This window comes from Gigantopelta aegis, chromosome 14, assembly GCF_016097555.1.
Source record: "Gigantopelta aegis isolate Gae_Host chromosome 14, Gae_host_genome, whole genome shotgun sequence".
Taxonomy (NCBI): domain Eukaryota; kingdom Metazoa; phylum Mollusca; class Gastropoda; order Neomphalida; family Peltospiridae; genus Gigantopelta; species Gigantopelta aegis.
Genome location: NC_054712.1, coordinates 23,465,127 through 23,492,959, shown reverse-complemented (window position 1 = coordinate 23,492,959; position 27,833 = coordinate 23,465,127). Strand labels below are relative to the sequence as shown.

The following is a 27,833-nucleotide window of genomic DNA, read 5'->3' as shown; positions in this document are numbered from 1 at the left end:
GCAATTAAGAAAATATCCACGGTAATGTAATGAACAAAATATCAGAATATGATCGCAAACAGAACATTCGAGGGAATGCAAACCCTGCAATTAAGAAAATATCCACAGTAATGTAATGAACAAAATATCAGAATATGATCAGAACATTTGAGGGAATGCAAACCCTGCAATTAAGAAAATATCTACAGTAATGTAATGAACAAAATATCAGAATATGATCAGAACATTCGAGGGAATGCAAACCCTGCAATTAAGAAAATATCCACGGTAATGTAATGAACAAAATATCAGAATATGATCGCAAACAGAACATTCGAGGGAATGCAAACCCTGCAATTAAGAAAATATCCACAGTAATGTAATGAACAAAATATCAGAATATGATCAGAACATTTGAGGGAATGCAAACCCTGCAATTAAGAAAATATCTACAGTAATATAATGAACAAAATATCAGAATATGATCAGAACATTCGAGGGAATGCAAACCCTGCAAGTAAGAAAATATCCACGGTAATGTAATGAACAAAAGATCAGAATATGACCGCAAACAGAACATTCGAGGGAATGTAAACCCTGCAATAGAGAAAATATCCACGGTAATGTAATGAACAAAATATCAGAATATGATCGCAAACAGAACATTCGAGGGAATGCAAACCCTGCAATAGAGAAAATATCCACTGCAAAAAAACATGCAAAACTGAAACAAAAATGAAGGTGAGAAACCAAAATTTATGACCTCAAGGTGTAAATAAAACTGCCACATCACATACCACATGGCTACTACACGCCAGTGATGAACCACGAAGACTGCATACAAGCAGACTCACTGAAGTTAGTATTACAAGATTCTACACAAATGAGTGAGGCTCAAACATGTCCTGCACAACTTGCTTCTAGCCATGATGTATTTACTTCCAATCCAGCCACGGATTAATCTGTGCCTGGTCAGTTTTCAGTGTGAAAAATTACACAGCAAACTCAACGCCACTGCCAATTGCTGTGGGCAATTGCAGGAGTTGGAAATGTATTACAGACAATAAAACAATGTTTAAAAAACACAGGACAAGCTATCTTACTTGTCAAATAATGATCATTATTTAATTGGTCATTGACTGACACTTTTACATTGTTAAAAGCAAATATAATTTATATAAAAAATATACTTATGGTTTTTAAATTATTTTTGTATTTGAGAATTACATATTAAGTGTAGTGTTAAGTTATACAGGGGCCGAAATATTTTTTTTTTACCACTATCCCAAAGGAATAGTGAATTTCAAAAAACACTATTCCATCTAAAAATGTACTATCCCATCTAAAAATGTACTATCCCTTCAATTATTAATGTACCACTAGTTTTCCTGCCATGTACAACATTGCATAACAAACAATTGTTTATATACCAGTCTATGCTGCATACTAGCTGGAATTACAAATGAACTCACTCCAAACATTAGTCTCGATCAAAAAGACGTTTATTTTGTACTGGTAAGTGCATGAGAAAGGTCTTAGTAGCGCGAGGATTTGTTCTGCAGAAAAATGTAGCTAAAAAAAAAGAGTAAGCGGAATAGTTGAAGATGATTTTCGGTATTCCGTGCTTTATTTTCACTTTCATGACGGAATATTGGAAGAATTGTTTTACTATTCCGTTTCGAAATTTACTATTTGCGGAATAGCTGAATAGCGTAAAATTCGACCCCTGTTATATCATTACATTCAAAGCTTGGTGGTGTCAAGAGACTTACAGTAGGTCTTATGGGAACAATGGAATCAACATAAAATATCATTTCATCTCATACCACATTTGTTTGATGCACTAATATAGCTTTAACTTTTAATCAACAACAAGACTAACTCTGGTACTCACCAAATTCACCAATGGTGAAGTTTAAAAGCAATTGGCGAATTGTATTTTAATTTTATGAAATAATTTCATATCATAATCAATATTGTGTTAGAAAATAACTGGGTTTGTGTAATTTTTAAAGTTTAATAAAACATTTTGTGAACTTTTCTTCTTACTCGAGCTAGCACTACAACAATATATAAATCATATTGAACAGGGAACACGAAATATCCTCTATTTATTTGTACATATTCAATTTGCAAGCATTGGTAGATTAAATGAATGAATTGCAACAATGGAAAAAAAGACGTCTAGAGAATAGTACATGTGTGAAGAGAGGATCCGTGAAAAGCAAGAAAGGCGGGAGTTGAGTACAGAAGAAAGGTGGTCTTGGCCAAGATCGGGAGCATGGTGATGAATGAATGAATGAATGAATGAATGAATGATTAACGACACCCCAGCACGAAAAATACATTGGCTATTGGGTGTCAAACTATGGTAAAATGCAAGAAGGACTGACTGAAAGTATGAATAGAGAAGAGAAACATAGGTGGTGAGTAACAAGTTTACAGAATGTTTACCGACATCCTGGCACAAAAAAATATATCAGCCATTGGGTATCACACAATGGTGAATATAAAACGACTAAAGTTCAACATTTATTAAATTCAATGATGTTGTTTCTTTGCATTGGCTGCTCTGGTAAAATAATTTTTAGTGCAATAACTGATATTTTGTTCGAAAATAACCGGGTTTCTACAATTTTTAAAGTTTAGTAAAACATTGGCCAAAATTTCTGCTCACCCACAACTAGCCCTGTGTTATCATATTTATTTTTAAATTTTTTATCACACTGAGAAGTTTTAAAACAACAAGAACAACAAACGAAATAACACCACTTAAAGCTGGATTTTACCTCAAACATGCATGCTGCGGTGGCTCGGACATGGCCCGACGGGTGGACAACTCCGATCCAGAGAACGTTGAGAAGCAGTTCGTGGTTAGCAGCGTCTAAACTAAAGAGAGAATGATAACCACACGGCTATAAACACCATCACACGAGGCTATAGAATCAGAATAACAGTTCTTTACACTTAGTAAGAACCCCCCACCCCCACCGATCCATCTCCAGAATCAGAATAACAGTTCTTTACACTTAGTAAGAACCCCCCACCCCCACCAATCCATCTCCAGAATCAGAATAACAGTTCTTTACACTTAGTAAGAACCCCCCACCCCCACCGATCCATGTCCAGAATCAGAATAACAGTTCTTTACACTTAGTAAGAACCCCCCACCCCCACCGATCCATGTCCAGAATCAGAATAACAGTTCTTTACACTTAGTAAGAACCCCCCACCCCCACCGATCCATCTCCAGAATCAGAATAACAGTTCTTTACTCTTAATAAGACCCCGTCATGGTTTATTATTTGATGTGGGTAGGGGGCTTGTTTGTCTCAGTGATCCAGAGAGCTATGCCAGAAGGAGTTTTGTTAGGGATACTCAAGCTGGATTGGTCGATGGGTAGTGACTGCAATGATATGGACTAAGAGTGAGGTAACCCTAACAGAAACCTCGAGTGCTGAAGTCAGAGGTATTGGGCCGCAAGGCACACTCTAATAGACCACAATACCATGCATATAAAGCTATTATGACATTAAACACATTTTTAGCAACCAAATATAAGGTTTTTTAGAAGCCATTTTAGAGACACCTTTAAATTCAAGGCCTTTTGAAGACTGTGCAAAACTTGTGAATGATCAATCCCTTTTGATGCAACCAGTGGGTTTTTTTTCACATGTTAAACCAGTGTACCATGTCTGGTAAATTACAGGATATGGTGCGTCTTTCTGTGTGTGAAAAAGGTGCATATAAAGAATATAAAATATCTCTTGCTCCTATTTAGTACAAACAGATCTTGGCGGAAAAGGGCATAGTCTTGTTCTCTCAGAAGGAAAACATTAAACAACCACAGTAATAGTAATTCTAACATATAGTCTTAGAGAGGAAACCTGCTGTATTTTTTCCATTACTTTTATATGCACCATCCTACATACCACTGCCTTTACCACACCAGTCATGGAGCACTGGCTGGAACAAGAAATAGCTCAATGGACCAATCAACAAGGATCGATCCTAGACTGACTACACATCAGGCAAGTATTTTACCACTGGGGTTGGAATGGGGTGAACTGTAAAAAAAAGGAAATCTAGAGGGGTCTCGGAAATTCTTGAAGTCCTAGGTTAAAATCAGTGCCATCTGTTACATTTTGGAGGAAAGGACGTTTAAAATCCGAGGAAACGCAATGTTCCATGAGAGGAAGACAGCTGATCCAAGGAGAATTGCCACCCCTGGTAATAGACTGGTACTCACCACAGCTCTGAAAAGGCCGCCTTTAGACTGTCCAGTGGAGCCTGACAGAATGCCAGTGTACACAACACCTGCTGAAGAAACTCAGCTAATCTCTTACGGTCATCCTCCTACAGACGAAAAGAAAACAAAAAGGAAATATTAAAAAATATTTTTATACTATATATTATACAGACAAATAAATACTTTTAATTGTTTTATTCATAACAACTTTTGCTACAGTGGCAAAACTATAATATAGCATCAGAAATGTTATTAATAAAAAACTTTTATCTCTCATGCACTAGTTTATTCAGCCATTCATGTGCATGTACAGTGAAACCGGTCTAAACCGGATCATGCCAGGGACCTAATAACTATCCAGTTTAGACAGGATCAGTGTTTAGAGGGTCATATTTTAGAATACATGTTAGTTCCCATGACATATAATCAGTATTGAATTCATAACTGTAAACGAACATGTCTGAGAATTGCCAAATGAATGTGACTGTCTGAGCGACATAGATTAATAATAATGTTGCTATATCCCAATGTTAATATGTCTGACATGGTGGAAACGCAAATTCGGTACAAACTGTGAATGTTAACTAAATCAAAAAAATTCTTTAATGATAATTCCACACATGGCCAAAACATTTTCATTCATTTTTAACAAAAATCAGTGTGCATATTTCTTGTTTCTATCGCAAAAAAGAAGAAGATAAAGTGTATTTAGTGTATTAAATACAACTTAAATCATGTGTGTATATTTAGTTGTAAATTTAGTTGTTTCTCGCATGTTACTCACAGTGTGTATTTCATTATCAAAGTTCACTGACCAAAAATCAAAGGTGGGGTGGAAACTCTGTATGTGAGATTTGTCTGAAGTTAAAAAGATATACAAACATCCCTTGTTGCATTAGGAAAAATGTAGCAGGTTTTCTTTGATGACTACATGTCAAAATTAGTCGATGATTCATTAATTAATGTGCTCTAGTGGTGTCATTAAACAAAACAAACCTTAACTTTTAAAGCATGCCCTTTTCTCTATATTAAAAGTTTGTCATGTTGAAAAAGAAAAAAGAAAAAAGCATTGTAAACTGACTGCGAGTGAGTTCTGTATTGTGATTGGTTAATTACATTCTTTTTCCAGGATCAAATAGACAATAACACCCGGAAAGCTAATGATGTCGTTAGAAAATGACGTCATTAGCAATTGGAACAGGTGAAGTTGATGATTCAAGGGTCTACAGTTAGATTGTAGCCAGGTATTTTTTTCAAGAAATACCAAATATACAGTTAATTCCGTAGAAAATCGATTCAGTTTACAATGGACATAACCATATGAAGTTTTTAGATTTGCAGGTGTTATTGTCTATTTGATGCCGGAAGATGTTTAATTTTTAACCTCAGGCTAACGCCTTCAATCAAAAATGGCATTTGTGGGATCAAATAGACAATAACACCTGCAAATCTAAAAACTTCATATGGTTATCTTCTAATTAAACCAGAAAGTTGTACCATGTTAAATGAGATCAGAACTCCAGCTGCATACACGGGAACAACACAGGTAGTTAATGCAGTGTGACCGTTGTTCACTTCCGAATCTGTCAAACAAAATTAAACATTAAAATTAAATATTAAATTGTCATACTTACTTTACTTAAACATAGAATATAGCATTTTAAATTCCTTTGAATTAAAGAGGGAAAGAAAGAGACTGTATTATTTTTTAAAAGCACTTGGAGGCAATATTTTCTCCGCATCTGTGGATGTACCAAAAAGTTGAAATATAGGAGGAATTGAGATGGAATTCAAAGAAGAAAAAGGAAAGGAGAGAGTGGAATAATAATAATGATAATGACAGTGACAATAACAGTGATAATAACAATAATAATAATAAAATACATACCAGGTTCTTCTTCTGGTAACATTACTAGTGCCTCGAATTTCGGTTTGACCTGTAAGAATATAAAACAATTAGTTTAAAACATTGAGACAAAAAATGAAAGTATTACAAATAACTATGAATTTTTGTAACGACAAAAAATGTCATGTGTAATTTGGTTGTCAGTAACTTACGGTTTTAAGGTTATTATTGCATTGTGCTAAATTCTTAAACGTTTTACTAAACATCTATTTGTAAAATTTCAAAAACATTCCAGTGTCATAAATCAAAATAAAATAGATGAAAGAAAAGAAAAATGTCTATGAATACTAGAGATCTTGGTCCTATAAATAATTGCATTGTATTATGACAATGACTTATGTAAAAGCTAATACAGACAAGAGACAAACAATACTAACCTTAATGTTCGTAAAAGTCCTTCCGAATGTCCTACAAACTCTAAAAACATATTTACACAAACTACTAACAATCTTCTGTAATGAAAGACCAACTCCCATTGTCACCTCTAGGAGACGAGCAATTCTGAAACAGAACATAAAAAACCCCATCAAAAATATAATAAGCACTTGAACCAAATATAAGAGATCATTTAGTGAAAGGGGCAGTGGGATAAAAAAAACTACAAAAAAACGGTTAACTTTTGATTTTAGGGACACTCATACCACAACTACACAGCAATCAGAAATGTCGTGGAGATTGCAGTGGAGATTTTAATCCTCCAAGGCACTTTTTTTTTGCGTGGACAGTATTTTTGTATTTTTTTTACGGCATGTTTTTTTGACATGGATATTTTCTTAACTGCAGAGGTTGCATATCACTCTTCTCATTGTAATGAAAATTGAATGTGTATCTTAGATTTGACTAAAACCCAACTGGTCATAGTGTATGTGTTGTTGTTTCTCTTTCCCTCCCATTCTCGACTGCAGTCGAGATATTCAAAACTAACGTAAAACCCCATTCTCGACTGTATGTGACCGGTCTTCATAAACACAGCTGTCAACATTCACAGGAGTTATCTATCTTGATTCTGTGAACACTAGAACATAGTAGAATGACAATCGAACACATTGAGTGTATTTTGTTGATAGGTATTCGCATTTAAGTTGTTATCGCAGTATCAAAAACAAAACAAAAAATGGTCTAAATTTGTGTAAACATTACAGATGACATAATGCGCACATGTGTTCGATTTCTTTCTATTTGTATAATCATTTCTTTTAAAACATGTTGAACATTACTGTTAATGAAAACTGAAGATTTGTAAAGGATGTATTCGCCAAAAATAGTTGATAATACAGACTTTGAAATAGATGATGGATGGATTACTTATCGTCGATTGAAAGTGAAAATAAACTGTCATAAACAATGATGCCATGGATCGTGATTGTAGGGTTTTAAAAAATACTTTTTCAAAATATTAATAAGTTCTTCTGTAAATTTAACTTTGGTAATTAGACTCACTAATATGTCCTCTAAACTATGACACACATCAAAATAGTGTTAAATTAGTTGGGTTTTTTACAATTTGAGGTTTAATAATATAGGTTCAAAGTTACATATTTCATGTTAGAAACTTGGGTCAGTGATGACGTTTTCTGATTGTAAAGCTGGGTGGATAAGAGTTAATCACCTCTGTTCAGAATCAGTGGTAAAAGGCATATAAAAGAGTAGCACATGTGGCGACAGGGTTTCCTTTCTCTATCCTGGACATACAGCATAGGCAGCCAAGATGTATGCCTGGGACATCATGCTTCAATCTTCGTCTGATACAACCATGAAACTTTGTCAGATACAAGCATGAAACTAAGTTAAATCACCAGCATCAGCCACTTACAGGTTGTTTATAATCCAGTTATATTGTTCCCATGGCTCGACCCATTCTTGTCCTATGTGTTCTTCAAACTTGTTTATTAAAGCTAATAAATGGCGGTCATCACCCACAATAACTCTCAGGTCCGACAGCAGACTAGTTGACTCGGGGAATTGTAACACTGAAATGAAAAACATCACTGTTAACCATCATACATACAACATATCAACATCATATTACATTTTAAAATTTACAGAGCAATAAAACAACCATTTTCATGATAAGGAATTATACTTAAATGAAATTTACTAAAAGAAATTATGATGTGAAATTTACTAAAAGAAATTATGATGTGAAATTTACAAAAAGAAAGTGTCATGTGAAATGTACTAAAAGAAAGTGCCATGTGAAATGTACTAATAGAAAGTGTCATGTGAAATGTACTAAAAAAGTCATGTGAACGTACTAAAAGAAACTGTTACATGAAATGTACTAAAAGAAAGTGTCATTTGATATTTACTAAAAGAACGTGTTATGTGAAATGTACTAATAGAACGTGTCATGTGAAATGTACTAAAAGAAAGTGTCATGTGAAATGTACTAAAAGAAAGTGTCATGTGAAATGTACTAAAGGAAAGTGTTATGTAAAATGTACTAAAAGAAAGTATCATGTGAAATGTACTAAAGGAAAGTATTATGTGAAATGTACAAAGTGTCATGTGATATATACTAAAAGAAAGTGCCATGTGAAATGTACTAAAAGAAAGTGTTATGTGAAATGTACTAAAAGAAAGTGTCATGTGAAATGTACTAAAAGAAAGTATCATGTGAAATGTACTAAAGGAAAGTGTTATGTGAAATGTACTAAGTGTCAAGTGATATATACTAAAAGAAAATGTCATGTGAAATGTACTAAAAGAAAGTATCATTTGAAAAGTACTAAAAGAAAGTGTCATGTGAAATGTACTAACAGAAAGTGTCATGTGAAATGTACTAAAAAAGTCATGTGAACGTACTAAAATAAAGTGTTATATGAAATGTACTAAAAGAAACTGTTACGTGAAATGTACTAAAAGAAAGTGTCATTTGATATGTACTAAAAGAACATGTTATGTGAAATGTACTAATAGAAAGTGTCATGTGAAATGTACTAAAAGAAAGTGTCATGTGAAATGTACTAAAAGAAAGTGTCATGTGAAATGTACTAAAGGAAAGTGTTATGTGAAATGTACTAAAAGAAAGGATCATGTGAAATGTACTAAAGGAAAGTGTTATGTGAAATGTACTAAGTGTCAAGTGATATATACTAAAAGAAAGTGTCATGTGAAATGTACTAAAAGAAAATGGCATGTGAAATGTACTAAAAGAAAGTGTCATTTGAAATGTACTAAAAGAAAGTGTCATGTGAAATGTACTAATAGAAAGTGCCATGTGAAATGTACTAAAAAAAGTCATGTGAACGTACTAAAATAGAGTGTTATATGAAATGTACTAAAAGAAACTGTTACGTGAAATGTACTAAAAGAAAGTGCAATGTGATATATACTAAAAGAAAGTGCCATGTAAAATGTACTAAAAGAAAGTGCCATGTAAAATGTACTAAAAGAAAATGTCATGTGAAATGTACTAAAAGAAAGTGTCATTTGAAATGTACTAAAAGAAAGTGTCATGTGAAATGTACTAATAGAAAGTGTCATGTGAAATGTACTAAAAAAGTCATGTGAACGTACTAAAATAAAGTGTTATATGAAATGTACTAAAAGACACTGTTAGAAGAAAGTGTCATGAAATGTACTAAAAGAAAGTGTCATGTGAAATGTACTAAAAGAAAGTGTTATGTGAAATGTACTAAAAGAAAGTGTTATGTGAAATGTACTAAAAGAAAGTGTCATGTGAAATGTACTAAAAGAAAGTGTTATGTGAAATGTACTAAAAGAAAGTGTTATGTGAAATGTACTAAAAGAAAGTGTCATGTGAAATGTACTAAAAGAAAGTATCATGTGAAATGTACTAAAGGAAAGTGTTATGTGAAATGTACTAAGTGTCAAGTGATATATACTAAAAGAAAATGTCATGTGAAATGTACTAAAAGAAAGTATCATTTGAAAAGTACTAAAAGAAAGTGTCATGTGAAATGTACTAATAGAAAGTGTCATGTGAAATGTACTAAAAAAGTCATGTGAACGTACTAAAATAAAGTGTTATATGAAATGTACTAAAAGAAACTGTTACGTGAAATGTACTAAAAGAAAGTGTCATTTGATATGTACTAAAAGAACATGTTATGTGAAATGTACTAATAGAAAGTGTCATGTGAAATGTACTAAAAGAAAGTGTCATGTGAAATGTACTAAAAGAAAGTGTCATGTGAAATGTACTAAAGGAAAGTGTTATGTGAAATGTACTAAAAGAAAGGATCATGTGAAATGTACTAAAGGAAAGTGTTAGGTGAAATGTACAAGTGTCAAGTGATATATACTAAAAGGAAGTGTCATGTGAAATGTACTAAAAGGAAATGTCATGTGAAATGTACTAAAAGAAAGTGTCATGTGAAATGTACTAAAAGAAAGTATCATGTTAAATGTACTAAAGGAAAGTGTTATGTGAAATGTACTAAGTGTCAAGTGATATATACTAAAAGAAAGTGTCATGTGAAATGTACTAAAAGAAAATGGCATGTGAAATGTACTAAAAGAAAGTGTCATTTGAAATGTACTAAAAGAAAGTGTCATGTGAAATGTACTAAAAGAAAGTATCATGTTAAATGTACTAAAGGAAAGTGTTATGTGAAATGTACTAAGTGTCAAGTGATATATACTAAAAGAAAGTGTCATGTGAAATGTACTAAAAGAAAATGGCATGTGAAATGTACTAAAAGAAAGTGTCATTTGAAATGTACTAAAAGAAAGTATCATGTGAAATGTACTAAAGGAAAGTGTTATGTGAAATGTACTAAGTGTCAAGTGATATATACTAAAAGAAAATGTCATGTGAAATGTACTAAAAGAAAGTATCATTTGAAAAGTACTAAAAGAAAGTGTCATGTGAAATGTACTAATAGAAAGTGTCATGTGAAATGTACTAAAAAAGTCATGTGAACGTACTAAAATAAAGTGTTATATGAAATGTACTAAAAGAAACTGTTACGTGAAATGTACTAAAAGAAAGTGTCATTTGATATGTACTAAAAGAACATGTTATGTGAAATGTACTAATAGAAAGTGTCATGTGAAATGTACTAAAAGAAAGTGTCATGTGAAATGTACTAAAAGAAAGTGTCATGTGAAATGTACTAAAGGAAAGTGTTATGTGAAATGTACTAAAAGAAAGGATCATGTGAAATGTACTAAAGGAAAGTGTTAGGTGAAATGTACAAGTGTCAAGTGATATATACTAAAAGGAAGTGTCATGTGAAATGTACTAAAAGGAAATGTCATGTGAAATGTACTAAAAGAAAGTGTCATGTGAAATGTACTAAAAGAAAGTATCATGTTAAATGTACTAAAGGAAAGTGTTATGTGAAATGTACTAAGTGTCAAGTGATATATACTAAAAGAAAGTGTCATGTGAAATGTACTAAAAGAAAATGGCATGTGAAATGTACTAAAAGAAAGTGTCATTTGAAATGTACTAAAAGAAAGTGTCATGTGAAATGTACTAAAAGAAAGTATCATGTTAAATGTACTAAAGGAAAGTGTTATGTGAAATGTACTAAGTGTCAAGTGATATATACTAAAAGAAAGTGTCATGTGAAATGTACTAAAAGAAAATGGCATGTGAAATGTACTAAAAGAAAGTGTCATTTGAAATGTACTAAAAGAAAGTGTCATGTGAAATGTACTAATAGAAAGTGTCATGTGAAATGTACTAAAAAAGTCATGTGAACGTACTAAAATAAAGTGTTATATGAAATGTACTAAAAGAAACTGTTACGTGAAATGTACTAAAAGAAAGTGCAATGTGATATATACTAAAAGAAAGTGCAATGTGAAATATACTAAAAGAAAGTGCCATGTAAAATGTACTAAAAGAAAATGTCATGTGAAATGTACTAAAAGAAAGTGTCATTTGAAATGTACTAAAAGAAAGTGTCATGTGAAATGTACTAATAGAAAGTGTCATGTGAAATGTACTAAAAAAGTCATGTGAACGTACTAAAATAAAGTGTTATATGAAATGTACTAAAAGACACTGTTACGTGAAATGTACTAAAAGAAAGTGTCATGTGAAATGTACTAAAAGAAAGTGTTATGTGAAATGTACTAAAAGAAAGTGTTATGTGAAATGTACTAAAAGAAAGTGTCATGTGAAATGTACTAAAAGAAAGTGTTATGTGAAATGTACTAAAAGAAAGTGTTATGTGAAATGTACTAAAAGAAAGTGTCATGTGAAATGTACTAAAAGAAAGTATCATGTGAAATGTACTAAAGGAAAGTGTTATGTGAAATGTACTAAGTGTCAAGTGATATATACTAAAAGAAAATGTCATGTGAAATGTACTAAAAGAAAGTATCATTTGAAAAGTACTAAAAGAAAGTGTCATGTGAAATGTACTAATAGAAAGTGTCATGTGAAATGTACTAAAAAAGTCATGTGAACGTACTAAAATAAAGTGTTATATGAAATGTACTAAAAGAAACTGTTACGTGAAATGTACTAAAAGAAAGTGTCATTTGATATGTACTAAAAGAACATGTTATGTGAAATGTACTAATAGAAAGTGTCATGTGAAATGTACTAAAAGAAAGTGTCATGTGAAATGTACTAAAAGAAAGTGTCATGTGAAATGTACTAAAGGAAAGTGTTATGTGAAATGTACTAAAAGAAAGGATCATGTGAAATGTACTAAAGGAAAGTGTTAGGTGAAATGTACAAGTGTCAAGTGATATATACTAAAAGGAAGTGTCATGTGAAATGTACTAAAAGGAAATGTCATGTGAAATGTACTAAAAGAAAGTGTCATGTGAAATGTACTAAAAGAAAGTATCATGTTAAATGTACTAAAGGAAAGTGTTATGTGAAATGTACTAAGTGTCAAGTGATATATACTAAAAGAAAGTGTCATGTGAAATGTACTAAAAGAAAATGGCATGTGAAATGTACTAAAAGAAAGTGTCATTTGAAATGTACTAAAAGAAAGTGTCATGTGAAATGTACTAAAAGAAAGTATCATGTTAAATGTACTAAAGGAAAGTGTTATGTGAAATGTACTAAGTGTCAAGTGATATATACTAAAAGAAAGTGTCATGTGAAATGTACTAAAAGAAAATGGCATGTGAAATGTACTAAAAGAAAGTGTCATTTGAAATGTACTAAAAGAAAGTGTCATGTGAAATGTACTAATAGAAAGTGTCATGTGAAATGTACTAAAAAAGTCATGTGAACGTACTAAAATAAAGTGTTATATGAAATGTACTAAAAGAAACTGTTACGTGAAATGTACTAAAAGAAAGTGCAATGTGATATATACTAAAAGAAAGTGCAATGTGATATATACTAAAAGAAAGTGCAATGTGATATATACTAAAAGAAAGTGCAATGTGATATATACTAAAGGAAAGTGTTATGTGAAATGTACTAAGTGTCAAGTGATATATACTAAAAGAAAGTGTCATGTGAAATGTACTAAAAGAAAATGTCATGTGAAATGTACTAAAAGAAAGTGTCATTTGAAATGTACTAAAAGAAAGTGTCATGTGAAATGTACTAATAGAAAGTGTCATGTGAAATGTACTAAAAAAGTCATGTGAACGTACTAAAATAAAGTGTTATATGAAATGTACTAAAAGAAACTGTTACGTGAAATGTACTAAAAGAAAGTGTCATGTGAAATGTACTAAAAGAAAGTGTCATGTGAAATGTACTAAAAGAAAGTGTTATGTGAAATGTACTAAAAGAAAGTGTTATGTGAAATGTACTAAAAGAAAGTGTCATGTGAAATGTACTAAAAGAAAGTGTCATGTGAAATGTACTAAAAGAAAGTGTCATGTGAAATGTACTAAAAGAAAGTGTTATGTGAAATGTACTAAAAGAAAGTGTCATGTGAAATGTACTAAAAGAAAGTGTTATGTGAAATGTACTAAGTGTCATGTGATATATACTAAAAGAAAATGTCATGTGAAATGTACTAGAAGAAAGTGCCATAACTGATGTCATATTGACTAGATTTTTTGTTCACCCAAATAATATGGACAGCTTGGCATGGTAATGAATTATTCTATATGCAAAAAAACTAAAAATATCACTCTGATTTTTGATATGCTGGATTTATAGAACAACAATGGATACTTTTTGTTGTAAATGTTTTGAGTCCTCCACAGATAGCACAAACTATTGTTTATTTGTATATTGATCATGCAATATTATTAGACATAGCAGATTTGTTTTTTAATGACAAAAAAATCGTTATGCAATTATTATTATTATTTTTTTTGGGGGGGGAGGGGGGAATGGACTAAATGGAGGTCTGCTTGGATTTGACAAAACTGATATCTGACTTTCATCCTTTTTTAAGGATTTTACAACAGTAAACAACATTTACTTCAATCAAATGTAAACGACCTTTGGAACAGTAGGTCTTAATAAATATTTTGGACTGTATTTTTTCCAACACGCAGATGGAAAATGATGTCAAATATTAACTTTTTGAACACCAGATTTGAATACAGTACTGGAAATCAATTTACAATCAAACACTGGAGTTTTGCTGTCTTCCAAATCTAAGTGACTAGTGTATGGACCATTTTCCAGGACGGACAGAAACAAGAATGGAATCAGTTCTTGAAGTTGAGCAAGCAGCAGCAGGAACCGCCCTTCATCCAGAGGAAGTGTTGTGCTGTTTGTGGTTTTCTGAACAGCGAGAGCTCCCTAAGGGAAGTAAACAAAATATATATGTATTCAGAATGTAATACATATTGTATTTAATATATATAAAATGTAATACCAAAACCTTTTTTCAATAACACATATTTTGCAATGAAGTTGTTTTACTTAAAGGAAATATAAAAGGTTAAATGTCGAAGGCTTAATCATCAAATACATATTTTAATATACATAGAAACAAAATAAAAACTCTATTTGGATTGCAATTTCTTTCTAAAACCAATTTCTATATTAATTAAACATAATTAGTAAAACGTGATATGACATAATATTTTGTTCATGTTAACATAACGTGTGCAGTATTATAACATCAAAACGGACACTGAACTCCAGAATACACTATTTGATCATTCTACTTGATCTAACTGTGCACTCTCATGAGGTGAGGACTTTAAAACAAAAGAAAACAAAGAGAGACGAATTAGAAACACAGTTTGAACAAAACAAAAAACCCATCACCACAAAGCCGAGGAAAATACCTGGTTTTTGGACACAAATAAAAGTATTAAAATAAATTAACAATATAATGAGATTTTTAATTAGCCATCGTTAGGTATTAACAATATATTATAAAATTTTAATATTAATTGTTAGATTTGCCAGAAGCAGATGGTAGTTTAAGTTATTTAATTATACAAATAGAAATTATATTAATTAAAACATTTAATGTCTGACTTATTAATACATATCACAGATAAGTAAGTAAAAATATAATATTGAAAGTTTACTGTGATTAGAAAATTAAATTGGCTTGAGTAATGTTTCTTAAATATAAACAATTCTGATTAAATACTACAAATTAGCAGCATATTAGAGGTATTTCTTCTATGCAGATGTTTTACAACAAATAATGTTTCAAGAAAAATCACGTAATGAATCCTCCAGGTCAAAGATCAGTGTGAAAATTGTGCAGAGTGACCACATGTCGGTAGAATCTGAAACGACACTGAAACAACAGTTTTTCACCTTCATATCTCAAGCTGCAACCTTAGTGGCAGTGTTCACCTGAGGTATAACGTGGTTGTAGGATCACACCCCTCCCCCTTCTGATTGGACAGAAGTGTTTAATGCTGATAATATCAAAGTTTATAAATAATATGCACTGCCTAGTCTCAGTGGCATAGTCCAATACTCGTGTGCTGGGTTTTCATCGGAGAAGCCAGAGTGAGGGCAGGATTTAGCTTAGTCAGTAAAGTGCTCACCTGAGATGCTAGGGTCCTAGGATCAAATCTCCTTGGTGGACCCATTGGGTTCCCCCCCCCCCCCATTCCACATGACTGGTATATCAAAGGCTGTGGTATGTACTGTCCTGTCTGCAGGGAAAGTCTACATAAAAGACCCCCTGCAGTTAATGGAAACAGGTAGCACGTTTCCTCAAAGGACCATGTGTCAAAATCACCAATAGCTGATGATTAATTAATCAATGTGCTCTAGTGGTGAAGTTACACAAAACACACTTTAATCCAGATAAGAGTGAGTTGGCATAATATTGAGGAACAACACTCAGTTGTAGCTCTCAGTCTAAAGCAACCAATCTGATGTGTAAAAGTGGGAATGGTAAAAACACACAATGTTGACTAATCAACAATTATGGCAAACCAATTTTGAGAAATAATCTTGCCAATGATAAGTATGCAATTAACAATTTTTGATGTTGTTTTTAAAATCAGTTTTGGTTAGAGATGGTAAGTGTATATGAAGGTGAAAAATATATGAAAACCTTGCCCAAACAAAAATTGGACAAGGAATCCATGCGACAGAAAAATTAAAACATAAAAACAGGAAGAATGAATAAGCTACAGATGCTATGGTTACTGGCTCAAACTGTACTCATTTAACATTGAAATTTGTTTTTATTTAGTTATTGCTAAAATAGGGTACATATTTGAGTCATATTTGAGGAATAACAGACATTTATAACAAAATGTAGACAATATTTACATTGGTTACAGTTAGTCCACAAAGTTTATTCATTTGTCTAATTTAGGAATACTGACAATAATTGAAACAGAGAAAAGATAGTCCACAATTTGTACGAATATTTTTAAAGACTGTCCACTTATACATTTAACGGAAAGAGAAAACAAAATCTGCACTACTTAATATAAAATTTTAATAAACATCAATTTTACTCCATAGTGTTTTTGTTTACTGAGAATACAGCAAAGTTTAAGCCAGTAACCATTAAGCAAGGAGCCGAGAGAGGACGTGTAATATAGATATGCCTTAACCATTTCCTCCAGTTCGCGAAGTATAGAGTGTGTTAGCTGGTGTTCGAGGTGTCCCAGTTCGTACGCCCACGCTGCAAATGACGGCAGAAACACATGCAGAGCTGATGACACAACTTTCTCTGAGGAGTCTCGAAGAGCCAGTCGCAATAGATCATATATCTGAAAAAATATATATATAGTATTAATATTGTGACATGTTTTTACTTGCGAATATGCACCTTTATGAATGGTCACCATGTATACATTTTGTGATTACCATATTTGACTGGAAATAAGCCCAGGGGGCCAAGAAAACTCATTGTGAGCTTAGCATGGGGTGGGCTTATTCCCAGACAAGGGGCCAGTTTTGTTGAAAAAAAAAAAAAAATAATAATAATAATTAAATGGACCAGGAATTAACAACAAACTCAATAGCGTATATACGTTTGTGACACAGACAGCAGCTAGCTATACAAAAGAGTTGTCAATCTAGGTCATTGTTCTTAGCCAATCAGAATAAGGTATTTGCCTAATTAGCATTAATTGCAGACCCAGTGTGGTGGTAAAAATAGACAATGGTTTTATTTCAGACTTGGGCTTGGGTACTTCAAAGAAATACTGCAGGCATGAAATTGAAAACAATGTTACACACTGTTACTGTTAGACTGCTAAATCTCACTGGTGGTAAAATATTGTGTTACATTTGTGTTTAATTATCTGCAGGAGGTATGACCGTTTAAATGAACTTTGAGCAAACTTGCATTTTCGTTATTTATAAGGTGACGAAGTTGGGGGTGGGCTTATTTATGAATGAGGGCCTAATTTCTTAAATGCTATCAAAACAGAGGGGGCTTATTAAAAGACATGGGCTAATTTCAGGTCAAATATGGTATATGTTTGTGAATATATGTATCGTCAATGTTTATCTGCAATAAAAATAATACATGCATATAAATTTCATGACTAGAGGATGGGTGCAAACAATGCAAATTTATACACTTGCATTTTTTTCCCCTCCGGTTTACAATATGCATTAAAGGGAACAAAAATTGCTTAATGGAATTAGAAGGATAGCCTTTAATATAGTCAAGGATCATCAGTTATAATATCAAAATCGCTACTGGGTCCACCAAGGAGGATCAAACCTACCAACTCAAATTTCAAATGACTTACGCTTATTGTTATCACATAATTGTTTTTCCAGGGCTTCTAAATTATGGTAGGCCCACTCCCATGGCTAGTGATATTCTATGTTGGGCTAGTAAATAACTACTATTGCCATGCCTGACAGCTAGTGAATTTTTGGGGGTTAACTGTTGCAGTTAAGTCTATTTTGCAAACATGACTATCATGCCCCACCCCACTCCCACTCCCTCTCCAATGTTGGGTGTTTTTAAGCTGTGACATATCCGATTGTTAAGTATTATTTAGTAAAATTGTATTAACTTAAAGTAAAGTAGGGCAAGTGAATTTTTAATCGTGGCTAGTAAAAAATTTAAATCACTGATTGAAAAACAATTCTAGAAACCCTGGTTTTTCATTACTGAAATCATTACCTGTTGCTTAATCAACAGTTACATTAATCCTACATAAACAAACAAGGTTAGTCCTGGCACTCACCAATTTGCTAATTTTAAAAACAGTTGGTGAATTTTATTTTATTTGACAGAATAACTTCATGCAATAATTGATATGTTATTAGGAAAAAAACCCTATTTTTTTTAATTTTAATTTGGCAAAGTACTTTTGCTCACCTAGAACTAGTTCTAACAAGTATTTAAAATCAAGAAAACTAACATATTCAGCCATTGAATAAGAACTTACAAGTCTCTGAACTATGCTATTTTTTGGTTTTGACAGACATCTTCAGCACAATGACCATCATATTTCATTGGCATCAGACATGCTAAGTTTAAAATTTAAAACAAAAGCAATTAAAGAAGAAAAAGTAAAGGAAATTTGCTTTGACAATTTTTGAAGTTTATTACATAATTTGGTAAAATATTTTGTTCACCCACAGTGAGCCGTGCTGTAACTATCTATGAATCTTTGATTGGTTCTTAAAACAAACCTCTGAATATTTATCAGCGTCACAGATGCAGCCTAGAGAAAGCCCAGAGTCCTCACCCAGGAAAGCCCAGAGTCCTCACCCAGGTAAGCCCAGAGTCCTCACCCAGGTAAGCCCAGAGTCCTCACCCAGGTAAGCCCAGAGTCCTCACCCAGGTAAGCCCAGAGTCCTCACCCAGGAAAGCCCAGAGTCCTCACCCAGGTAAGCCCAGAGTCCTCACCCAGGTAAGCCCAGAGTCCTCACCCAGGAAAGCCCAGAGTCCTCACCCAGGTAAGCCCAGAGTCCTCACCCAGGAAAGCCCAGAGTCCTCACCCAGGTAAGCCCTGCTGTAACCATCTATGTATATTACCCATATGGGCTCAAATATATGAGGTAATATTTTTTCTATCTCTGCACAGTGTCCAGATTGCTTTTACAGCCACCGATTGGGTGGTTTAAAAAAATCACGACGTTTGGTTGGTTGCTTGATACAGCCGGAACTTCACTTTCATTCATATAATGTTTCCATTTATGAGTCAGATTACACATATGTTATATGATCTACAAAGATTTACAGAACATTTTTGACTCATTTGTTTCATAAACATGAAATGGTATATTTTCATAAGCAGCAGCTTTAGTAGCAAGGAAAAATAATTATTTCCTAATGCAACTAGTCGTATTATTTTGTACTGTAAACATTTGGTTCTAAAAAGAATGCCATTATGCCATGACGTCACTTACATTACATCATGTAATGCATGTAAGATTATATGATGTAATGGCTGATAGCTTTGTTGGAGACTACAGAACTTTTTACATTAAAAATCAGTTAAAATTGACAATGGGTAATAAAGAGAATAACCAACTCGCTACGAGGAGTTACGAATTATCTGTCCCTTGTGAATGAATGTTGTAGACATTCACTCACTTGGGACAGATAATTCTAATTCCTTATAGCTCGTTAGTTATTCTCTAAATCTTTGATTGGTTCTTAACACAAACCTCTGAAAATTTATCAGCATCACAGATCCAGCCTGTGAGAAAGCCCAGACTCCTCACCACGGCTTCCCTGACCTCCTCATCCTTATCGTCCACCAACATCTGCTTCAACATCGACAGCAGCAGAGAGCTTCGCAACTCGTACTGCAAAATAACGAATGACTTGTCAATTATTAATACTGTGATGGTTAATATTGTCAATTATTAATACCGTAATGGTTAATAATGAAAAGATATACAGAATACTACAGAAAAACTTTTTAAAATTAAACTATTTTTTTATTTTTTAAAACCAAAAATCTGTGGAATTAAATGTCTTTACCTACCATGAAATTTTTGTGTGCACTATGATGAACAAGTTTCATTGACATCAGACAAATTTTTATGAGAAACTGATATAAACCCGAAACTTTAACATAAAAGTTGATGCAAATCCTTAGAAAAAGTAGTACCTATATCTCACCTTTTACTTTGTAAAAAGAGAGACAAAAAGCTAAAAGTGTTCACTAAATATCTTGATTTTGATGTCAAATGGAAACAAATGGTTGTTTTGCAATATTTTATCAGACTGCTAATCTTCAAACATGTAACATAAAACATCAGATTTAGAGCACAGTCTGCTGGTCCCACATAAACTGTTTTTATTAAGTGGCATGACATGCTTTATATGAACTGTGCATAGACAGAATCACACAGAACACGGATCACACAAAGATTTGGAGGACAGATACCAAGGTATTGGCAGGTATGGGCAGGTATGGGCAGACAGGCAAACACAGACAAACACACAGAGATAGACAGAAACAGACACAGACAGATGCAGATACATAGTGGCAGACATTTATTTCAACTTATTTTTCATGCTTATATTCAAGTAAGGTTCAAGCATGCTGTCCTGGGCACACATCTGAGCTACCTGGGCTGTCTGTCCAGGACACTGGGTTAGTTGTTAGTGGTTGGTGAGAGAGAAGAGGGTGTAGTGGTCTTACACCTACCCATTGAGTTGTTAAAACTCGCTCTGGGTGGGAGCCAGTACCGGGCTGCGAATCCAGTATCTACCAGCCTTATGTCCAATGACTTAACCACAACACCACCGAGGCTGGTAGTAGTAGCAGGCAGGTTTCATTTGTCTCATTACTAAATACAGAACACTTAAAACAGGAAGGTTCATACTCACAGAAAGATATGAGGCAAGGGCACCACAGGCTTCAGCCACCAACAACCTTCTTTCAACATACTTATGACTGATCTGTGTGACAAAAAATGCAAAGTTATAGCTGGAAACAGCCATTGCCCATCCCCAAAATATGTATTTTATACACCACAGCAGGGCTCAAAATAGCGGCCTGTGAAAAGCAGTCCAGTTTTTAAAACTATCAGGTGAAATAAAAATGTAACTGCTAAAACCATGAAAAAAAAATTCACAGTTCATTTGTTTTTCAAGAAAGACATTTGTATGATTATCTTCTCTGCTATTTAGCCATATTTTACTTGCCATAAATTTTGAGTCCTGCACAGATTAAAAAATTTACTTTCAATGTAATCATTACAATAAAAACTTCATACAGAACAGTTTAATACTTAACCTTCTAATTACTAGATTAATTTTGACAATAACCATGTTGAGAAAGTACTTTTACACAAATATCTTCATTTAAATACATGTAATAAAATAATTAACATATGTGAAACAGTAGGTATTATTCTTGTGTGTTTTTGTCATTTTAAATGTAAATTACTACTAAATCCTTGAAGTTCTTCTCAGATGGATTTTTAAAAATTCATTCTGGACATTAAATCTTTATAACAGTACAAATGATTACATGAAATTAACACCATGTTCTCACCTGTTCCCAACACTGAGGTAGAAGTTCTGCTTCTAATCGAGTCTGTCCCACATGTTGAGCAAACGCAATACAGCCGGTGAGAATCATCTGTCTGACAAACAACAGATTAAAATGAAAACAAATATACCCGTAAGCCCAACAGAGACATGACTGTACTAAAAATGGATATTGAGACATGGTAATATTTTGTTTTTAAAATGGAAAAAATAATGACACTATGCATACTATGTTAAATATTAAACTGATACAACAAAAATGTTTTATTTAATCACGCACTCAACACATTTTATTTACGGTTATATGGCGTCGGATATATGGTTAAGGACCACACAGATATTGAGAGAGGAAACCCACTGTCGCTACTTCATGGGCTACTCTTTTCGATTAGCAGCAAGAGATTTTTTATATGCACCATCCCACAGACAGGATAGCATATACCAGTCATGGTGCACTGGCTGGAGCGAGAAATAGCCCAATGGGTCCACAGACGGGGATCGATCCCAGACTGACCACACATCAAGTGAACACTTTACCACTGGGCTACGTGGTGTATGAATATTTTGGTAATTATGTCTATTCTGATAAATTAATTTAACCAAGTAATAATTCTTACAGAATCCTCAAAACAACAACTGGAAACAGTAATTGGTAACGCAATGCGATCCTATAAAATGTGATCAAAACAAACTGCAATGTAATCTACATTTACTGTTGTGGCAGGCCTTGCATACTTACATAAAAAATTGGTTCCTATTTTATTTCTCACTTTATTACTAATTTGTGGGTGGGAGTATAATACTATAATAAGCTATAATAAGCTTTTTAACTATAATACATTTTTTGCTAACAAAGTTGTTTTGATCTTTATAAATTGGATATTAATTTATGTTTAATATTATTCTTTATAGTAGGTAGGCCTACTTTTCACACACCAGTATTACATTTTTAAACTCTAGATAATCTTCTTTTTAATATATGTGGGAGTTTGGCATGCCAGTCAACACTGATACCAGACCTGTCAACCCTCCCGGATTCCGCGGGAGTCTCCCGGTATTTGATCAAATCTCCTTTCTCCTGTGCGGGAGACAGTTTCTCCTTTTAAATGACATTTTTGTAAGTATAAAAAAAAATCGATCCTCTTTTGTCAAAATAACAGAAGGGAAGTAACTCTGCCTTTTTTTCTCATTCGGCAAATGTCGACTACTTTCGGCTTCTGAGAATGTAACAGGCCGAATTGTCCCGACTGTTTAACCTTTGCCGAAGTGAAAATTGTGGGATAGCCTATTTATATTGTTAAAAAAGCACATGGAGTTTATAAAATGACATGTAATTATAATGTTTGTTGTCATCGTAATGGCTACAATGCGTGTTGCCGCTAATTCAACAGGCTGTGTATTGACATTCAGTGTTGCCATATAAAAAAAAAAAAACTATCCAATTTAGTTCTAATAACACCTCTGAATTGTAAAATGTCTTCCCACTGGATTACATAATGCAACTATGACGAATCTGAACTGCCAGACTCCGAGTTGACAGCGATACACACGATGCATGTTAAAATCACATGTCACAGCAAGACAACGAAAAGACCAATTAGCTGTATAAACATACTTGTGTCAGTTAATTTTGTATGTTTGTGCAGTAAAATGTTGGTTATAAGGGTACACTTCAAGAAATTATTTTTGTACAATTAAAAAATGTTGTGTTTGACATTGACATAAAGTTACTCACGGAAATGGGTATAATTCCGGTATATTTTACACGATGTCCGTAATGAGGTTTTACTTATGATTAATGAAAATACAATGTTTATTGCATCATTATAATGATTTTAAATAAGTACCACGCCACCGTTCCTCATTATAGTAAAAACTGAATATTAATTTATAAGATTTATATAAATTTGTCTTTGGTACTTAGGTACACTAACCACAAATGATAATGTAAACGCAACCTGTAAGGCTGTAAGTGTAATACCGTAAATGTACTAATTAAATTTTGTATTTCTCTGTTCATGTTCTTAACATTTTTGGATAATTTTTTTTTTTTTTTTTAAATATGTATTAAATCATAATAATATTTAAACTTTAAAAAAAAAAAAAAAAAAAAAATTAATATTTTTTTTTTTTTTTTTTTAATGCCAAGATCTAAGGTTAAGAAGTATATATGACATTATAAAGTATTCATATAACTTATTGTAATAATGTTTTTTTTTAAATCTTGCGATTTTGGGTTAAATTGTGTGAATTTAAAAATCTCCTGCTTTTTGACAAAATCTCCTGCTTTTTCAACACACACCTCCTGCTTTCTCTTGTCTAAAGGTTGACAGGTCTGTGATACACAAGTACATGCAATAGCCACTATGGTATTATCAAATGTTATTGACAGTTATTGTTATTTGTGGTTGCCACATCTGCATATACTGAACTGTGAACATTGATATTAAATGTAGTTTAAACTGAAAACTTCAGTTTCTCTTCATGTCATTCTAAATGAATAAGTATAACTTTTCAGGGGTTTCCCCAGGGCCATTAGGCATAGCGGCCCGACACGCCTTGATCCGTAAAGTAAGTGCTTTGACGGCATGGAAGCGCCTTAAATCAAATGCCGCTACGCCTTGATTTGAAGTACTTTAGAAATCAAGCTTCAAGGCCGATCAAAGAAGATGCCCATTGACAGAATCAAATGTACTATTTAAGTCAATAAACAATAGATGAAGCACTTTTTAATAGTATAGTTAAGTTGGAAATCAGTAATTTCTATCCTAACACCCCCTTCCCAAAACACACTGAAAAAAATCCAGGGCTCACGCTGTCGGTAACCAATTTAGCTATCAGCTAATTAAAAATTATTTTTACAAAAAAAATGGCTAATAAAATGTGCAAGTGGCTAAAATTTTGGCTGAGCCATTTTCTATCTTCTGATGTGAACGGTTACATAATCTATTGGACACCTCAAACATAATAATACCAAATATTCAATTAACATAATAGCGATCTCGCGACCAGTAACAAGAAATGGTGTTATCCAGAATACAGCGTATGCCTTATGATGTTTGCTAATTTTAATAATCACGGTTATTAATTTTAACGGGTTGCATTCGACATGTATGACAGCAATGTGACGGTGATTCAATGTCTGGAAGATATGTAACTTGCTATTTTAATTTTGTAAAGTCTTTGAACCAAAGTAATAAAAACAAACCAACACTGCATGTCAATTAAAATACACATGCCAGTTCAGGGCCGAAAGACATGTAGGCTATCCCAAGGGCTGAGTTCAGCCAGACCGATCGAAAACAAAACGTTCACTACACTGGTTTGTGCGCTTCACGTTAAACCAAACAGACACGACGGACACCAATCAAATAGTTCGCAAACGTTAGGAAGAACGTTCGTTGGCTGAACTGAGGAAAGCTCTCAGCTGACACCCACGTGTCAAGAGACATTGTTTCGGACATGAACAATACGATTACACAGAAGTAAATCTTGATGTAAATGTGTAGAAAAACAATAGTTGTTTGCATCAATGAATACCTAACTGCAGTTTCGTTATTTCCTTTGTCTTTGTTAATTTTGTACCTATGGTCGAGAGCACGCACTGAGATCACGATCGCGGGAAATGAACATGCAGTATTTATACAAATTGCAGTTAAACGTACACTGAATTAGTTTACAATAATCATATTTGTTAGATAATGCTAGATATGTATTTGTTAAACTGTGAGGTGACATTTAATAAGTTAGCTGGATTTTAAAAAGACCGTAAAAATTTATTTTATTAACTTTTTCTTTTTTCTTTATATATATATATATATATATATATATATATATATATATATATATAAATGGAATATACTGTGAAGTCAGCATTCTTAGCTTAGGTATTTTACAAGCAGAAATCACAACAAGCATTTAAGACGACGCTGAAATCAACAGCAACAACATGGCGCAAATTATGAAATTGTTGGGGGTGGGGAATTGATGGGTTATTTAAAAAAAAAGTTTTAACCCCCCCCCCCAAAAAAAAAAAACCCCACAAAAATAACCCCAACATCATTTGATGGATTGAAGGCAAACACTTAACTCTTTTCAAACCACTACCCCACTTCTTTTGGCTTGATTTTTGTGTTATAATGATACTATATATGTAAGCGCCTTAAAAAAATCCTGGTGAAAGGCCTGCTTTTAACAGTTATGTTGGAGTTGAATCAAGGACATTTAAGAACAGTTGTCTTTATTTTATAACAGAAAATCAAAACAATAAAAACAGATGGATTTTGTTTTATTATTTACTTAACTAAAAGCAATGTATTAAAACAAAATGAATATAATTAAGTTTAATTATTAAATAATATTACAGATGCATAAATACAGTGGCCCGAAAAATTTCCATATGATGACTAAAATCGTGCTAATTTTCCCAATCTGATCAGCCATGGGACTTTGGTGGTAAAATCCTGAATAAATCCCTGCATATTTTATTCTACTTGATGTATACTGCAATAGAAATTCCAAACTGTAAAAGAACAAAAATATTTCTAAATTTACCTACAAATCATACTAAAAACTAAAAATAAAACAAATACCTTTGTTCCTCATCAGGTTTCTTGATGAGGTTGAACAGAATGTTCAGCAGGTGATCTCTTTCTTGAGAGTCTGGATGCAACATGGCAGTGCACAGAATCAAGGGAATTAACTCCTGTTAAAAAACAGTATATTTAAAGACATTATTTGGGCTATCAGAATTTAGAGAGACCTATTCTTAAAAGACAGGGTTAGCTTTGGCACTTGCCCAATTTGCTAACTGCAAAATTCAAAAACAATTGGCAAATTTTATTTTAATTTAACGAAATAATTTCATGAAATAATTGACAATTTGTTAGAAAATAACTGGCTTTTTACAATTTTTGAAGTTTAATAAATAATTTGGCGACATTTTCTGCTGACCTAGAGCTAGCCCTGAAATCCCACCAATTGAACTAAATTGAAAACAAAGCCCTAGATTGAACGATAAATTTTATCCACTGTTGATTTTGGAGCACTGTATAAACTGCATATAACACTGACAATTTCTGTTACTAACTCTTAACACATCGTCAGTAATAACACTCATAATAACTAAGCTAATAAGTGCTGCAGTTGTATTTTAAAGTTATTAATAAAACCCTCTACGTTCATGAGTGTTAACTTGTCAACCCACAAAAGTAAATACAGGAGTATAGTACCACACTTCATATTGTGCACACATTTAAGACTTGAATACACAGAAATGTTTTACAACATTTAATGAATTTGGCTCCTAATTTTAGGGGGTAACAGAACACTTTGAAAAAACACCTAAACACACCTCTCGTTTAGCAAGAAGAACATTTGGCACAATGTGCGGCAAACACCTTCCCAGCATCAAAACAAGGCCCTCGATATCAGAATGACCACTTTTAGAAACCTGAAATAACAAAACACGGAATCAATATTATACTAAACAATATAACAGAAAAATCTGTTTAGTTTTTAAATGAAAAAAAAAAGACAAAATATTACTCTTTAGTTATTGTATTTTTTTCAAGAAATACCAAATATACAGTTAGTTCCATTGAAGAATGATTCAGTTTACAAATGTTTAATGTTTTACTTCAGACTAATGCCTTTTGTCAAAAATGACATTTGCGGGATCAAATAGACAACAACACCCACAAATCTAAAAACTCCATATGGTTATCTCCTAATTTAATAAATTTGAATTAAACACAGCATTAACAAAAAATATATTTAAAAATGTACAGTATGATTCGTCTGGTGCATTACAGACATTGATATCCTAAGTAAGAAAATGTGATTAATATGTAACTTTTTATTGCTAAAGAGGCATTTCGAATTTTAAATATTTTGTACACAAAACGTTGAAATTCAGTATGAAGCT

General features: G+C 32.8%; 1 protein-coding gene across 1 annotated transcript in view; it reads right to left on the bottom strand.

Moving 5' to 3' along the window:
• The window catches only part of LOC121389147 (RAB11-binding protein RELCH homolog), a 163,676-nt gene that overhangs the window by 118,174 nt on the left and 17,669 nt on the right, over positions 1-27,833 (bottom strand). The window contains exons 9-21 of the mRNA XM_041520757.1: positions 27,261-27,359; positions 26,500-26,612; positions 21,912-22,002; positions 21,242-21,313; positions 20,068-20,208; positions 17,037-17,195; positions 14,610-14,790; positions 7,948-8,104; positions 6,512-6,635; positions 6,117-6,165; positions 5,726-5,811; positions 4,229-4,335; positions 2,769-2,868 (exon numbers count right to left, since the gene is read on the bottom strand). Coding sequence (XP_041376691.1) covers positions 2,769-2,868; positions 4,229-4,335; positions 5,726-5,811; positions 6,117-6,165; positions 6,512-6,635; positions 7,948-8,104; positions 14,610-14,790; positions 17,037-17,195; positions 20,068-20,208; positions 21,242-21,313; positions 21,912-22,002; positions 26,500-26,612; positions 27,261-27,359 — 1,479 coding nt within the window. The remainder of the gene's footprint in view (positions 1-2,768; positions 2,869-4,228; positions 4,336-5,725; positions 5,812-6,116; positions 6,166-6,511; positions 6,636-7,947; positions 8,105-14,609; positions 14,791-17,036; positions 17,196-20,067; positions 20,209-21,241; positions 21,314-21,911; positions 22,003-26,499; positions 26,613-27,260; positions 27,360-27,833) is intronic.